The 15,906-nt window shown below is 45.8% G+C and overlaps 1 protein-coding gene across 1 annotated transcript in view; it reads left to right on the top strand.

The window, feature by feature from the left end:
- The window catches only part of PCDH7 (protocadherin 7), a 465,455-nt gene extending 449,883 nt beyond the window's left edge, over positions 1 to 15,572 (top strand). The window contains exon 3 of the mRNA XM_056855186.1: positions 15,118 to 15,572. Coding sequence (XP_056711164.1) covers positions 15,118 to 15,497 — 380 coding nt within the window. The 3' untranslated portion in view covers positions 15,498 to 15,572. The remainder of the gene's footprint in view (positions 1 to 15,117) is intronic.
- The last annotated feature ends 334 nt before the right edge of the window (positions 15,573 to 15,906 follow it).

The following is a 15,906-nucleotide window of genomic DNA, read 5'->3' as shown; positions in this document are numbered from 1 at the left end:
AATGTGAGGAATTTCTAGTACATGCACACAGCCTTTCAACTGTGTGTGTGTGTGTGTGAGTATACAGCAAAAGCCCATGCCTTGCAGTTTGCACATCTCCGGTAGCAGATTTGCGTTTGACTTTATTCAGCAAGACTGCTTTAGAGCTGGCATGCAGTATCTCTCCCGTACATGATAATGCCACATTCAGAATGACAGCGGTCCAAGCCTTGGGGCAGGAAATGCTGCTTGAGATATGTTCAGTTGCCGTTTAACTGTGTTTCGCCCGAGGTGCCAGGAAAGAAGTCGCCAGCGCTTTCAAACATGTTTAAGCGTTTTAAGAGTGTCTTGGCTTGTCAGAATGATGCCACAGCGTTAACTGGGTGCTACGCACGACATTGCTTGCAATTAGGTAATGTGGATTTTCAAGAGAGTTTGGGCTGTAGTCATATTCTAGGTTGAATTTCGTAACATTTTTATTCCTTCTCCATCGTGGATACGCTGGTGTGTACTAGAAAGATTGCAAAGGCTCCATTGTCATCAAGTTTGGCTCTTGCTTGCTGTGCAAGCCTGAGAACAGAAGCTTCTTGTGAGTGACTCAGGCCTTGGTCAGACACTTTACCAGAACAGTGAGTGACAGATTTCATGTGGTGGAGAAGCAGAGAGTGCACCCTACACCACACATACCATGTAGCATGTGACATGGATGCTTCCTGTGGATAGTCAGACATGTAGGCCTTTTATGCATGGCTGTTTCCCCACATTTTGCCTGCATTTTTAGAAACCTGTTTTAGCTCAAATTTGAAAACATGGGCAAAACGCAGGGAAACGCAGCGGGGGAGCGAGGCAACCTCTGACTGTCGTAAACGGCATGCACAATCGAAACAAAGACCCGAAGTTGTCGGAGGGGTGGCGGTGAGTGAAACAGCCATGCATAAAAGACCTTTGTGTCCCTGTCTGGAAAGCCACTTTGCTCAGCTGTAGTTAGCAGCCACGGGGATCCTACAGTTACAAGTTTTTCCCTCTGTCAGTCCCATTGTTTCTGGCGGCGTTTCTCCTCTGCCGATCCTGAGGTCACACTGGAGTGCCAGAGAATGTCTGTGCAATCTTAGATGATTATAAGAGAATCATAGAATTATAGAGTTGGAAGGGACCACCAGGGTCATCTAGTTCAGCCCCCTGCATAATGCAAGAAATTCATAACTACTTCCCCCCTACACACCCAGTGACCCCCTACTCCATGCCCAGAAGTTGGCCAAGATGCCCTCCCTCTCATGAGCTGCCTAAGGTCATAGAATCAGCATTGTTGACAGATGTCCATCTAGCCTCTGCTTAAAAACCTCCTGGGAAGGAGAGCTCACCACCTCCCGAGGAAGCCTGTTTCACTGAGGAACCGCTCTGTTAGAAAATTCTTCCTAATGTCTAGGCGGAAGCTCTTTTGATTTAATTTCAACCTGTTGGTTGGGTGACGCAGGTCTCTCTTCTGGTTAGTGATGGCAAAAGGTGTGCTGAAGATCCAGCCGCTCTGAGCACCGCCCTGGCTGGGAAATAGAGCGGGGTACATGCAAAATATGGGTTCTGTCACTGTTATGGCCGCTCCCTGTACATTTTAGTACATGAGTGTAGTAGAAGCTCAGATATCTAGTGAACCTAAGCAATGCCTCCTCTAGCAGAATTCCCTTTGTATAGGGGGACAAATAACCTAAGCTGTATTGATTTGAAAGAAGCTGAAAGCATAGGGTTGTGCATGTCGATATACCTGAACTGAAAATAAACCTGAAATTAGCCATTTTGGTAATTTTCTGGTTTACCGAATGCCAAAACCTGGGGATTTAAGGCTTTTTCCTCAGTTTGGAAGCTAATTGACATGGACATCATGCTGTGCACCCCAGATACGAAGGGAGCCCCCAGACTTTGAGGTGCCAGCCTGCCAATTGGCTCTTTCCACCAGTCCTTGGCAATGCTGAACTTCTGAACCTGAAAATCAACGGACAGCTTGGCTCTCAAATGCCTGGAAGATGGGGGCAACCCCTTTGCTGGCCCATAAAATTCGACCCCTGTCCCAAAGTTCACCAAACTTCGGTGACCATCTAAGGAGAGTCCCTTGAAGCCACGCTGCAAATTTGGGGATTCTACCTCCAAAAATACTCCCAGGGGAGCTTTGAAAAAAATCCCAATAGACAATAATGAACCTGAATTTTTCAGTAAACCTGAAAATAAGCCAAATACTGATGTTTACCAATATGGGAATTTGGCTTATTCCGGGTTTACTGGGAAAAAATGGGCCCAATAAACCTGAAATGTACTGATTTTTTTTATTTTATTTTTTTTGCACAACCCTACGACAGAATCAAGGCTACACTAAACAGGAGAAGCCAGTCCTATGAATTGTTTCCACTAAGGGTGGCCCTTTCCTCCAGCTTGAAATGGTCTACCACCAAATGGTCTACCACCTGAAATGTTCTACCACCAAATGGCCTGAAATGCTCTTCCACCAAAGGTTCCTTGCACCAGGGGAAAAAACACTTCCTTTGCCATAATGGTTCCACAGGATTCAGCCCACTAGAAAATTATTCACAAATTATTAAAGATTGGCTATTAGACTTTCTGACGTGTTTTGAACATCTGCATTCTTCCTATTCAACGTCTAAAGGAAAACTATCCCAATACCTATACAGTAAAAGGACAGTGGAAAGTAGCTCTCTGGCTTGAAGGAGGGGTTCTTTCTAGGTTTGATTAACAAGTTAGTCAGACCTTGAAAGAGCAGCTCTTTATCTCTGGCTGACTCTATAAATGTTGGGCAAGGTGCTCTATATAAAAGAAGCTTTGCTGGAGACTGAATGAAACGGCCGATATAAATCCAGAAGCCTCTCTATAGGAGAAATTGAGGAGGAAGAAATGACATTCTGGAAAGGGGAGGAGGGTCGTCTAATGTGGTTAAGAGAGTCAGTCAACAAACAACATAATATATCACTGCCTGTCCGTCTCCCCCCCCCCCCCCCATTGCTTCTGTGGTTTTCGGATGCAGTAAAACAGCGTTAAAGGAACTGGGAAGTTCTTTGCTGTTTCATTTCAATCAACGGTGACTAATAGGCCGGATGTGAAAAGAGAGTTATGGCATACTGGAAATCGTTCCATGTGGGTAGGTCAGGTGTTTGATCTTGCTCGAATTTGGTCTTATGCTGTCTGTCTAATATATTTGAAATGCTTGTACTTGATTTGTGTTGCTGGAAGATTTTGGCCCGGTGCTTCCGCAGCAGGATGTCTAATGCTGTTTAGAAGAAGAAGAAGAGTTGGTTTTTATATGCCAACTTTCTCTGCCACTTAAGGCAGAATCAAGCCGGCATACAATCACCTTCCCTTCCCCTCCCCACAACAGACACCCTGTGAGGTAGGTGAGGCTGAGAGAGTGTGACCAGCCCAAGGTCACCCAGCTGGCTTCGTGTGTAGGAGTGGGGAAACAAATCCAGTTCACCAGATTAGCCTCCGCCGCTCATGTGGAGGAGTGGGGAATCAAACCCGGTTCTCCAGATCAGAGTCCACCGCTCCAAACCACCGTTCTTAACCACTACACCACGCTGGCTCAAGTACTCTTGTTAATTAGAAACTTGCTAACAGTGTAATCCTAAAGAGTGTTATTCCATTTTAAGCCCATTAATTTCCATGGGCTTAGACTGGAGTAACTCTGCATCACCTGTAATATAAATATTAAGGCCTGTAATTAGGGTTCCCAGGTCCCTCTTCGCCACTGGCGGGAGGTTTTTGGGGTGGAGCCTGAGGAGGGCGGGGTTTGGAAAGGGGAGGGACTTCAATGCCATAGAGTCCAACTGCCAAAGCAGCCGTTTTATCCAGGCGAACTGATCTTTATCGTCTGGAGATCAGTTGTGATAGCACGAGATCTCCAGCTAATGCCTGGAGGTTGGCAACTCTACGTTAGATGGGCTGACAAATGTCAACATATCTGTTATCCATCATTAGGGAACAGTAATTGAATTTTTGTGTAGGAATTCAGTCCAGTTGTTGAACAACTAGCTTTACAGGAGGTCTACTTTGAGGTGAGGATGGTGAGTGGTGGGGAATCAAGGCTTCATCCCATGCTTCCACGTGACTTCTAGCGTCCCTCTACTTAACACATTGCTTGGCTCTCAATTGGCAGCCAGGTTGGGTGTTTGAGGTCAGGTTCGTGTTCCTCTGGGCCACATCTGGTCTTCAATACCATAGAGTCCAATTGCCAAAGCAGCCATTTTCTCCAGGTGAACTGATCTCTATCAGCTGGTGATCAGTTGTAATAGTAAGAGATCTCCAGCTAGTACCTGGAGGTTGGCAACCTTACTCGTAATGAGCCGACCACTGCATAAAACTCAGAGCAGTGGGGGGGAAACCTCTGCCCAAAGCTCTTTCCAGAGTCAAAGGCCATGGGTACCATACATGATTCTTCTGAAGATTTTCAGAAGACACCTTAAAGATAGGAGGCTCAGAAGTGCTGCCAATCTAACAGGTCAAGGCAGACCAACCTGTCTGGCATGCTTCTGCAAATCTACTGTAAAAGCCACCTGGAAGGGAAAATAGCTGTACAATATGAGGAACAACAAGTGGTCCAGCTCATTACTGTACCACCCTGGAGTATGTGTATTAGCTCCCTAGTTGGTCCAGAAACATATTGAGGGTTAAAACTAAGCAGTCTTGACACCGCGAGTACCAAATTGGCACAGGCAGAAACTCACCACTGGGCTGCCGATTAGCGGGGATGCAAAACTTGCTTTTGTTAATCGCTGCGTTCAAAGGTATTTATTTGAGTTTTGAGGTCAGCAAAGGAAGATGAGGATGTTTTTTTTTCCTTGATGATTTACTGACTGACAGTGTGACACGGTGTATCCAATTAAGCTTGTCAGCTGGCAGTGTACTCTCCAATGAAATGTCTAAGTTTGGAAATGATTTCTTTATTAGTAAGGGGAAAAGAAATCCCACCTCTTATGCATAAGAATGAGATGAGAAGCAAATTCTGGGGCCGAAGAGAAACATCTTTTAAGGGAGAATTCAATTTGACGTTGGGATCCACAATATTATGGAGGTTAGGGGATGGATGCGAGATGCGGGAGGGAAGGCGGCATGGTATAGTCCTATCATGTCAGAGCTCAGAAACCAAGCAGGGTCGACACTTGGATGGGAGGCCACCAAGGAAGACTGGAGAGGAAGGAAATGGCAAACCACCTCTGCTTCTTAGTTGCATTGAAAAGGCCTTGCTGGGGTTGCCGTAACTACCATCAATTGTGACCTGATGGTAGTTGCATACATATATAGGGGGTGAGTGGGGTTGACGAATGCATAGGCTGCCAGCTCCAGTTTGGGAGATTTGGGGATTCCTGGAGATTTGGGGGTAGAGGCTGGGGAGAGTGGCGTTTGGGGATGGGAGGGGCCACGGCAGGGTATCATGCCAGAGTCCCCCCTCCAAAGCAACCATTTTCTTCAGGGGAACTGATCTCTGTAGCCTGGAGACCAGTCATAATTCTAGGAGATCTCCAGACACTGCCTGGAGTTTGGCAACCCTTCAAATAATACACCTTGTCCTTAAACCACTGGTTGCAGTCCACATCTTGCGGACATCGAAGACCAACCTCTCCTTAATTTGATTGTGGCTGGATTGCACAGTAGTTAGAAGCAAGCCACAGTGCACAACAATGGTGGTTTTCCTTTCTTCAGTTAGAAAGAGTAATCAGAGGGGGGTAGATTTAATTACCTAGAAGACAAAACTGGTTTGGATGGGTATATTGCATGAAATCGAATCCTAGGCCTCATTAAGAATTCAAAATTGAACTGGGAGCATGAACAATGGAAAGTCTATTACAATCATTTGGAGGTGAACACGTCAGTGGAACCTAAATGAAATGCCTTTGTGTTGGTTTCACAAAAAGGCCTTCTGCACAGCAACACAGTTAAATACCGGCTTGCTTCCTAAACTCTTGAAGAATGTGGCTTCTACTCCCCCATGATGCACTTTTCAAAATGACGCCTTGCTCTGCTAAAGGCATTTTGCTGAACTGCGCGTGAGCAAACTGCCGAAGTTTGCCAGAGTTCAAATGCTCACATTTTTATTTGCATGCATCTGGCTCTGTGTCAGTGTAGACCCTGTGCAACATGACCTAATCTACTTGGTACACAGAATCAAGCAGTAGTGGGGAGGATATGTTTGAATGTCCACTGCATTAAAAAGCTCCCTTTCATGTAGTAACCTAGCACACTGGAGAGAAAGGGGAGGGGCTGTGGCTCGCTGGCAGAACATTTGCTCGGCATGAAGAAGGTCCCAGGTTCAATCCCCAGCATCTCCAGTTAATGGGACTAGGCAAATAGGTGATGTGAAAGACCTCCGCCTGAGACCCGGGAGACAATACTGACTTTGATGGACCAAGGGTCTGATTCAGTACAAGGCAGCTTCATGTGTTCATGTGTTCTTTGGTATGCTACCTTAATACAGACAGGAAGCTTTCTCCCTCCCCACCCGACCCCATGGCTTCTTGCTTTAAAAAGATGGTATCCCTTCTTAAATCAGAAGTGGAAGAATCCAGAATTCTATCGTCATACTTCTGCAATAATGTATACAATTGATCTGAGCGATAAGATTATGATTATAAGGGAACATAATTTGCTATGGGGAGTACTGCCAGAAGGCAAGTACTACAGGGCTAGGGTTGCCAGGTCCCTCCTCACAACCAGCGGGAGGTTTATGGAGGTGGGGTTGGGGGTGGTGATCGGCACCATCTAGATGATGACACCGATTGCCCCCCCTCCCTTCTCCTGGCCTGCTTCCACCCACCAATCAGCATAGAGTTGGCAGGCTGTAGAGGCGTTTGGCGGGCAATTGCCCTCCATAACCAGGCAGTTGGGAACCCTACACAGGGCTTTTGTTAATGTTAGACCTAATTAGTTTGGAAGACAGGTCTGAGCTCCCAAAGAGACCCCCATGTAGGGTTGCCAGCTCTTGGTTGGGAAATACCTGGAGATTGGGGGCAGGGGGTGAAGCCTGAGGAGGGTGGGGTTTGGGGAGGAGATGGATTTCAATGGGTGTACAATGCCATAGAATACACCTTCCAAAGCAGCCATTGTCTTCATGTGAACTGATCTCTGTCTCCTGGAGATTAGCCGAAATCCCAGAAAATCTTCAGCTACCACCCTGGAGGTTGGCAGCCCTACCACTATCCAGCTTCCACAGCCAACCGCTTTATGTCTTAGGACTGTGAAATTCAGCCCCTTCCATGATTTTTACTTGAGAGTTATACCACATGGCATCTTTCTCCAGCCCAGGAATGGCTGGGAACGGTGACAAGAGTTACCTAGGTAACTAGAAGAGCTTCCTAGGAAAAAAAGATCCAGTTATTTTAAAAGTCGAAAGAACTCTGCGCAGCATGTCGTCCTGGCTTCAAAACTGTTCTTTGTTCTGTTTGGAATTCTGAAGTCCTAGCACATCTTATATCCATAGGTTTGATCACACATTCAAGTTCATTTGCTCGTTCAGGACATAAATAGAAATGAGATCGAACCGTAAGACAAGTGCAATGTTATCAGGTGATTTATCACAGCAGAGTGGAGCGCTTCAGCTCCAAAGGGTAGCTTTCATGTTACTATCTCATAGTTGGCTTTGGCTGCGGATGGGGAGGGGCAGAGTATAACTGGGGCTGCGGCTTCAAAAGCGGGAAATCAATTTGCCTTTTGTCGATCAGGGAGAGGCGTCGGTTTATTTTCGGTTCGGGTATATCGATATGCACAACCCTACAGTGGACTCTAATCTGGAGAACCGGTTTGATTCCCCACGCCTCCACATGAGGGGCCGACTCTAACCTGGTGAACCCCACTGCTACACATGAAGCCATGTCTTCTCCAGGCAGCAGGCAGGAACGAATCCAACCCAAGCAGCAGGTTGTAATCAGGTTGGCTCTCATAACAATTGAATTTGACACCTTTGCTGTAGGGTTTTCAAGGCAAGAAACATACAGAGATGGTTGGCCATTGCCTTCCTCTGCACAAAGGCCCTAGAATGCCTTGGTGGTCTCCCATCCAGTTGTTAACCAGGACCAACCCTGCTTAGCTTCTGCGATCTGAGGAGATCAGGCTAGCCTGGGCCATCCAGGTCAGGGCTATAATCCACCATAGGTGGACTCAAACCCCAGAGCAAGGCTGGAGCCATTGCATCTAACTAGAAACTGGCCCTCTCCTTGGGCCAAGTAACTCTAGAGGCTCTTTCTCTTGCCTCCATACTCCCTAGTGTGACTGGTTCTTCTCCCTCTTCTAGTCCCTGTTACAGCTTCCTTTAACAGACATCCAGTGGCACCTTAAAGACTAACCAGGCTTCTTCCACAGCAAGCTTTGGTGAGTCAGACCTCACTACATCAGAGGCAGATGCGCATGCGGCTCATTTTTAATTTCTTGTTGTCGATATTGTGTCAGGACTTTCGTTGTAAGCGGACTTGAAGAGGCAGCATAGAAATATACTAAATGAATAAGTAAATAAATATTTCAGGTGCCGCTGGGCTTCTGTTTTATTTTGCTGCAGTAGTTGAACCATGGCTACCCTTCTGGATTTACAATGCATAATTTTGGCTCAAACCTTGGAAAGATACATCTGCTCAATTCTTAGGGTTCCCAACTGTCTGGCGATGCCCGCCAACTCACCGGGCTGCCCGCTGCCCCATAGCTGGCCAACGGGTGGCCAGGGGAGGCTGCAACTTCCGGGTTTATCCCAGAAGTGACGGCAACACTCTAGCACTCTTCCCCAAAAAACTCTATGGATTCCATACAGTTTTTGGAAGGGATCGCTAGAGCATCCCATGCCATTCCAGCAGTTTCGAGGGAAAAACCAGAAGTGCCAGAATCATGCACCCAGAACACTCACCCACAGGCTCCCACTGGGGGCCAGGTAGGACCTGGCAACCCTACCAATTGTACTGAGATCTGGGTCTGGCTGTTCAACCCCTGAGAGGCCCCGATCCTGTCAGGAGAATTCCCACCTGAACATAATACAAGAGTCGCATAAGATTTCCAAATGTACATGAAATCATATGACGTCTCTTTCATAATAAGAATAGGACCCTTGGCCTTAGCGGCCTTGGTGAGGTTAGATTAATTTCTGCCCGGTATACAAATTAAGGTGTATCCTTTGGTAACATGGCTAGCTTCACAACAGTTTTTAAAAATAATTTGGGGCAGTATCCAGAGCGGCTCATGTGCATTCCCTTTGTGCATCTGTGGGTATCTCAGGGGAAGGGGAGATGCATTGTGATTTTCTGGGCTGGTGTCATCTCTTCAGCTGTAATTGTCCTCTGGTCTTCAGGGAGAGGCACAACGTTCAGGTTGTGGCAGGAAGGCTGAAAATTCCCTGAGCCCCACCCTTGAAATGGGAGCCTGAGGGGATCTAAGTAGCATGGTTATGAGCGCTCCCAGGAGATAATGTAAAAAGATTTCTCCTGGTGGTAATAATCGCAGTAATAAGTAACCACAATACACCCGGTTCTCTGAATGGTCATTATTTTAAAATGAATTATAGACTCCCTCACAAAGCTTAAAAATTAAGAGAGGAAATGATGGCAGGGGATGTCTTTTGTCTTATTGTGAAGTTTTTTTAAAAAAGCATTAAGAGGATTCCCCTGCTTAACAATCAAAGAGAGTCATGTGTTCCCTAGTAATAAATCATTATCCCTGCTTCTTACCTTCTTACCTGGTTTGGGGAGTTTGAGAATTATTCCAGGTTTACTCTGATGAACAGTGGTGCCTTCCTGTTATGTTCTCTGCCTCCTGTCTGTGTACATTCCTTGCTCCAGCCCCAACTATTTTAAGGTTAGAGTTGCCAGGTCCCTCTTTGCCACCAGTGGGAGGTTTGGGGGGCAGAGCCTGAGGAGGGTGGGGTTTGGGGAGGGTAGGGACTTCAATGCCATAGAGTCCAACTGCCAAAGCAGCCATTTTCTCCAGGTGAACTGATTTTATCGTCTGGAGATCAGTTGTAATAGCAGGAGATCTCCAGCTAATGCCTGGAGGTTGGCAACTCTAGGTTAGATGGGCGGACAAATGTCAACATATCTGTTATCCATCATTAGGGAACAGTAATTGAGTTTTTGTGTAGGAATTCAGTCCAGTTGTTGAACAACTAGCTTTGCAGGAGGTCTACTTTGAGGTGAGGATGGTGAGTGGTGGGGAGTCAAGGCTTCATCCCATGCTACCATCCCATGCTAGCATCCCTCTACTCAACACATTGCTTGGCTTTCAGTCGCCAGCTTGGTTGGGTGTTTGAGGTCTGGTTCATGTTCCTCTGGGGCACATCTGGTCTTATATGAGAACATAAGCAAAGCCATGCTGGATCAGACCAAGGCCCATCAAGTCCAGCAGTCTGTTCACACAGCGGCCAATCAGGTGCCTCTAGGAAGCCCACAAATAAGACGACTGCAGCAGCACCATCCTGCCTGTGTTCCACAGCACCTAAGATAATAAGCATGCTCCTCTGATCCTGGAGAGAATAGGCATGCATCATGACTAGTATTCATTTTGACTAGTAGCCATGAATACCCCTCTCCTCCATGAACATGACTACATCTTCCAGTTGCTGATCCCTACTCTAGTGTGTAAAAAACAAACAATAAAATGAACACTTGGGATCATTGCAGATCTTCATTTGGTTTGGGAGGTTAGTTTTCTGTACAGTTATGGTGGTGTTTATGCCCAAATAAGCCTAAATTGGGATCAGAGCTTCGTTTCAGATCCCTGGGACTTTGTTCACAAAGCTGGTTTGGGGCGGACATCCCATCACTGCAGGACCCACTGTATTCTGCTCAGGGCTTTTGCTGGATTTCTTCTTCTTCTCTACTACTTCTCTTTTGTGTCCAGAGCTGGTATGTATGTATGTAGGTAGGTAGGTAGGTAGGTAGGTAGGGGAGGGGGGTGGCCACTTTGGCTGGCTCGCAAGCTGGATAAGAGCTTTCAAGGGAACCGAATCTGTGGGCCTTATGTTTGACCCCCCCCCCCTGTGCTAGATGCTTCTGCTGATATAGCTGAGGGGTACACATTATTATGTGGGGGACATTAGTTGTGTGCAACATTTTGTTGTGTTCAGTTAGATCTGTGTGATAAATGAACATTTGATGCTGCTGTATGATAGCTAGCATGGTGGCACACTTTCTGACTCAAATAGGTGCCATAAATAGAATTTTATCTTTGACTTCAATGCATACAAGCTTATCGATTTCCCTACCCTTCTGACCAAAGAAACTCAAGTAACAATCAAACATTCCCCTTTATAAAGTAAAAAGACAATTAAAATGAAGCACATTAAATTCAGAAGAGAAAAAAATGAAAAGTGCGTATAACTGCCTATAAATAAATCTATCTAAAGTAGCAATCACATCTTTAGTAATTAGGGTTGCTGTCCAGTTAGACATTTCCGTTGACAAATGATATAAGTTTGAATTGACAAACTGGTTAATTAATCAGTGACATCTACATAGATGTGCAACTGAATATTTTTGAAGAAAGAATTTATTTTTGTTTTGTATTGTGGCCACCAGCATCTTAGAAGAGCATTCTTTTCCATGTCTCAAAGAAGGGAGAATGTCTTTTCTAAGATGGCCCTGCCCTCTGCAATTTGAATAAGGAAGTATGTTGGGTTTTTTGATAAAATAAATCATTTTTAGTCATTCAAAAGTTTTTAACCTATTAATGTAATTGCAACCATAGCTGCCATGTAAATATCCCTAAACTAGACTTTTAACATGACTTTAGGTAATCATAATGGCAGGGGTTTCCCAGCCTTTTTGAGCCTGAGAGTACCTCTGGAATTATGACATAGCGTGGTAGTAGGGTTGCCAACCTCCAGGTACTAGCTGGAGATCTCCTGCTATTACAATGGATTTCCAGTCAATAGAGATCAGTTCCCCTGGAGAAAATGGCCGCTTTGGCAATTGGACTCTATGGCATTGAAGTCCCCCCCTCCCTAAACCCCGTCCTCCTCAGGCTCTGCCCCAAAATCCTCCCACCAGTGGCGAAGAGGGACCTGGTAACCCTATGTGGTAGGCACAGCCACACAATGGCTACTGCAGCGTACCTTCACAGCCACACAATGGTTACACAATGGCTACTGCAGCTTACCTTCACAGCGAAACTCCTTGTGCTGTGGTGGCAGCTGCTGCCAAAGCAACATGCTTAAAAACCTGCCCAGCCAATTCAATCTCCAGTAGCCCTACCCACTTTCCAAAAACACTTGGCAGGCACCCGGAAAGGTGGAGGCGGGCACCACGGCAGCCACGGGCACCACGTTGGGGCCCCCCTTGCACGAGGGATTCTTTTTCTTCTCTCTGGGATTCCCTCGGCTGGGTTCAACAAGCAACTCCACGAAGAGGACAGTACCAGATGCCACGATCACAAAACCACATCAAATTCACAAAACTTTGTGCAATCAGACACTCACATAAACACATAGAATGTTTTTCTGTTGTTAATCCAGTTCATTCTCATTGCTTGAAACAGTCGCTTACGTGCTCCTAACCGTTTAATTGATGTCTGTTTTTAATGTGTTCTGTTCCAATACCTTCCGATCCTGTAAAGACTGGTGCACATTTAAATTGTGCAGGGCAGTTCAGTGAATCCTTCCATCGACTGACAACCGGCCGACATCGATCGGGCTTTTTAACAGTTAGCCCCACATTGTGCCTCTTCTGACTCACAGTGTCGTCTTCAAACTGAACGGCTAGTCTTTGTTAGTATCTCCTGGGGGTACGTCTCTAACTTCAGCTAAGGCTGATTTGAGTGGTGCCTCCTTTGCTCGAATCAGGTCCAGTCGGGAGCGGACGTTTGGAGGAACAAACATAATCGGGCACCGGTTTTTGCAGGACGGTTGCAGCGCACATCCGAGATTCAAAGGGAAGGTTTTGCATTGAGGTGCCCCCAGAACGGGTTTCGTGGGATGTTTTCCGGTCTCCGCAGTTTATGACCATGTACACGTTAGAGCTTAATCTCAAAGCTGCTTCTGAATGGCAGATGAGGCACAGTCAAGACAAGGGGAACAAAACTCCCGGTATCCAACCATCGTGTTTTGTTCCTCAGATTTTGTTCCTGTCACTCTGGTTGCTGAAGAGGCCAAAAGATTTCTCCACCTCCCGTGTAGGCAGCTGCTTGCGATCACTTTTTATTCTGACATCCTTAGTTCCAAACTGCTACCAGCCGTCACTCTCTGGGGAAAGGGCTCCAACGTCAGATGCTTTGATTTCCAGGCAGGCTCGAACTCTGGCACTTCTCATTTAAGCACTAACTGGAGGAAAGGGGAGACTCCGGCAAGTAAAGAACCTCTCATGGCTATGCGCAAGTCTCCATCTGTCCTCTTCACCAAGTTTGCCCTCATAAAATATGCCTGATTTCTGAGCATTGTGAAATATTTTTGTACCCTTGGCTAAGGCGCTCCAGGCCCAGAGAGCATAGAAAAACGAAGACGTGACCAGAACGGAGAACTCAAGCTAGGGTTGCCAGCTCCAGATTGGAAAATACTTGGAGATTTTTGGGGCGGAGCCTGAAAAGGGCGGGGTTTGGGGAGGGGAGGACCTTCAATGCCGTAGAGTCCAATTGCCAAAGCGGCCATTTTCTCCAGGGGAACTGATCTCTGTCGGCTGGAGATCAGTTTTAATAGCAGGAGATCTCCAGCTAGTACCTGGAGGTTGGCAACCCTAGCTCAAGCTGCCTTTCAGCTTTCTCTGTCAAAGATATTCCGTCTCTCTCTTTCTACCTGGATGGCATAGAGTTGTGAGACTGAGTGTATTACACAACAAATGTCAACCCGTTGTTAGCTTTAATGGCATCCAGTCCTGTTGACTGTCATTCACAGGTGTTGAGGGTATTGCTATTGAACAAATAATTCCCCATACCTTGATGAACTGACAGTTCCCAGAGTCCTTTGGGGAAGCTGTGTCAGTTGAATTACTTTCAAATTGGTTTAAATTTGCCATGGAAACTCTTGCTGATATTCCTCAGTCAGGTGTCCCCTGAATCTCAACCACCAATAACGACTCCAATATTTTAGATTTAGAACCCCAGATGGAAATTGGCTCATTACCAGCTATTTCAATGTATTTTTTTAAAAAAGAATCACAAGATATATCTTCTGGATTTTGCAAATACGTGTAAACCCACATGCCTTTACTCATTGCTGGTAAATCTGCACGCTGATTTACCATATATGGTTGGATCCAAAGCACCACCAGCAGAGTATGGGGGGCAAAGTTGGGGGTCAGCAGTGAGAGGGGGGGATTGATTAAAATTCCCCTCCAATCCTCTGCTAGCAGAAGTGCTACTCCACCAATGTAACTGTCGTTCTGTCAGCAGAATGGTACTTTTGGATCCAACTCACCGTATAAACTATGGTCGTGGACCAAAATTGCACAGGTCCCCAGTAAACAAACTGACTTCTGAGTAAACTGGGAACACCCATCATTTGCAAGTGGGCATTATCTGCATTTATCTGCATTTGGGCATTTATCTGCATTTTGCTCTGAGCATATTGGATTGTTCCAAATTCTGTGTGCTTGTCCTAATCCCATGTATGAAAAAGAAGGGGGAGAAACCTCTGATAGGAGACAGAGAAAAGAATGTGCAAAGCACCAGAGGTTACAAGGCGTTTATCTAATCACTTGTAGCTACTCCAAAGTTTTATGTTATATTATCACCACTTTTGCTTTTTGTGTTTGCTCATTATTTGTATACTGTAAGACATGTTTTGCACTTTAATTGAACCTTTGTTGTTACTACTATTTTGTAAAACTTTGGAGTAGCTGCAAGTGATTATATAAATGCCTTGTCACCTCTGGTGCTTTGCACATTCTTTTCTCTGTCTAATCCCATGTGTGCCTGGTGCTACTGGATTTCTAAATTTGCCACCAAACTTTTACCTATAGTAAAAATTCAAAATGAAACTGGAGGTGCCTCGTCAGCTGGAGAAACCAAAAACATCCTGACAACAACAGCACTTTTTTTTCCAGAGGAATTTCACATGTACTACTTTTTTTAAAAAAGATGATCAATGCAAAACCAGCCCTTTAAAATATATGTTTTTCAACAGTGGGTAGCCACAACCAAGAATAAAAATCTAATGTCCATTTTTTTTGTCTTCGTTTCCAGATTCAAGACCTTTACCAGATGTAGCCCTGACTGGGAAGTGCACACGGGAATGCGACGAGTACGGCCATTCGGACTCTTGCTGGATGCCAGTTCGCACTTCGCCCGAAAGGAAGCAGAAGAGCCAGCCAAAACTCTCTACTTTCATGCCCGTCGATGAACGGGGCAGTCAAGAGAAGCTGGCCAATGGAGAAGCCTCCATCATGGGTGACCGCAACAGAAACCTCCTGAACAAAAAGTTGACCTCATCCTATGAGACCTTCAGTGCGGCTAGTTTCAGCAAAAACGAGGAAGCCAACCCAGAGGATATTCCCCTCACTCAGACCGGGGAATACAAGCCATCTCCTGTCAACACTTTAACTAGAAGGGAAGTTTACCTTTAGGCGACAAAGAAGCAACAATGCGGTTCTCTCACGTGTAAGAAGGGAAATTTTAAAAAAAGGCAAAAACCTATCAATTGAAACTCCAAAATAAAGGAAAGTCTATTGAAAACAAGAGGGGGCTACCAAAGAGACGAACGCTTGGCTTGCCACTTCTGCCTCCACGCCAGGCATTTACGTACCCCGTCCGCCTGACGAAGCTGTATAATGTAGAAACCATTGTTGTTCCTGCATGCCTGATTCCCCGGCTCACCGATCTTTCTTTTCCAAAAGTTATGGTTGTAAATTCCTTTCAAGGTAACAAGTCTGGGAATTGGAAAGAACCACAGAAACTGCTGTTAGCCAACTCCCCACCCACCCCTCCCCACTTCTGAAGCCTTGTTTAAGCCTCTCTGGTTCTGGTTTGGTGGTC

This window comes from Euleptes europaea, chromosome 9 (genome assembly GCF_029931775.1).
Source record: "Euleptes europaea isolate rEulEur1 chromosome 9, rEulEur1.hap1, whole genome shotgun sequence".
NCBI classification, from domain to species: Eukaryota; Metazoa; Chordata; class Lepidosauria; order Squamata; family Sphaerodactylidae; genus Euleptes; species Euleptes europaea.
The sequence above is the reverse complement of the archived record's forward strand: the minus strand, read 5'-3'. Positions and strand labels throughout refer to the sequence as shown.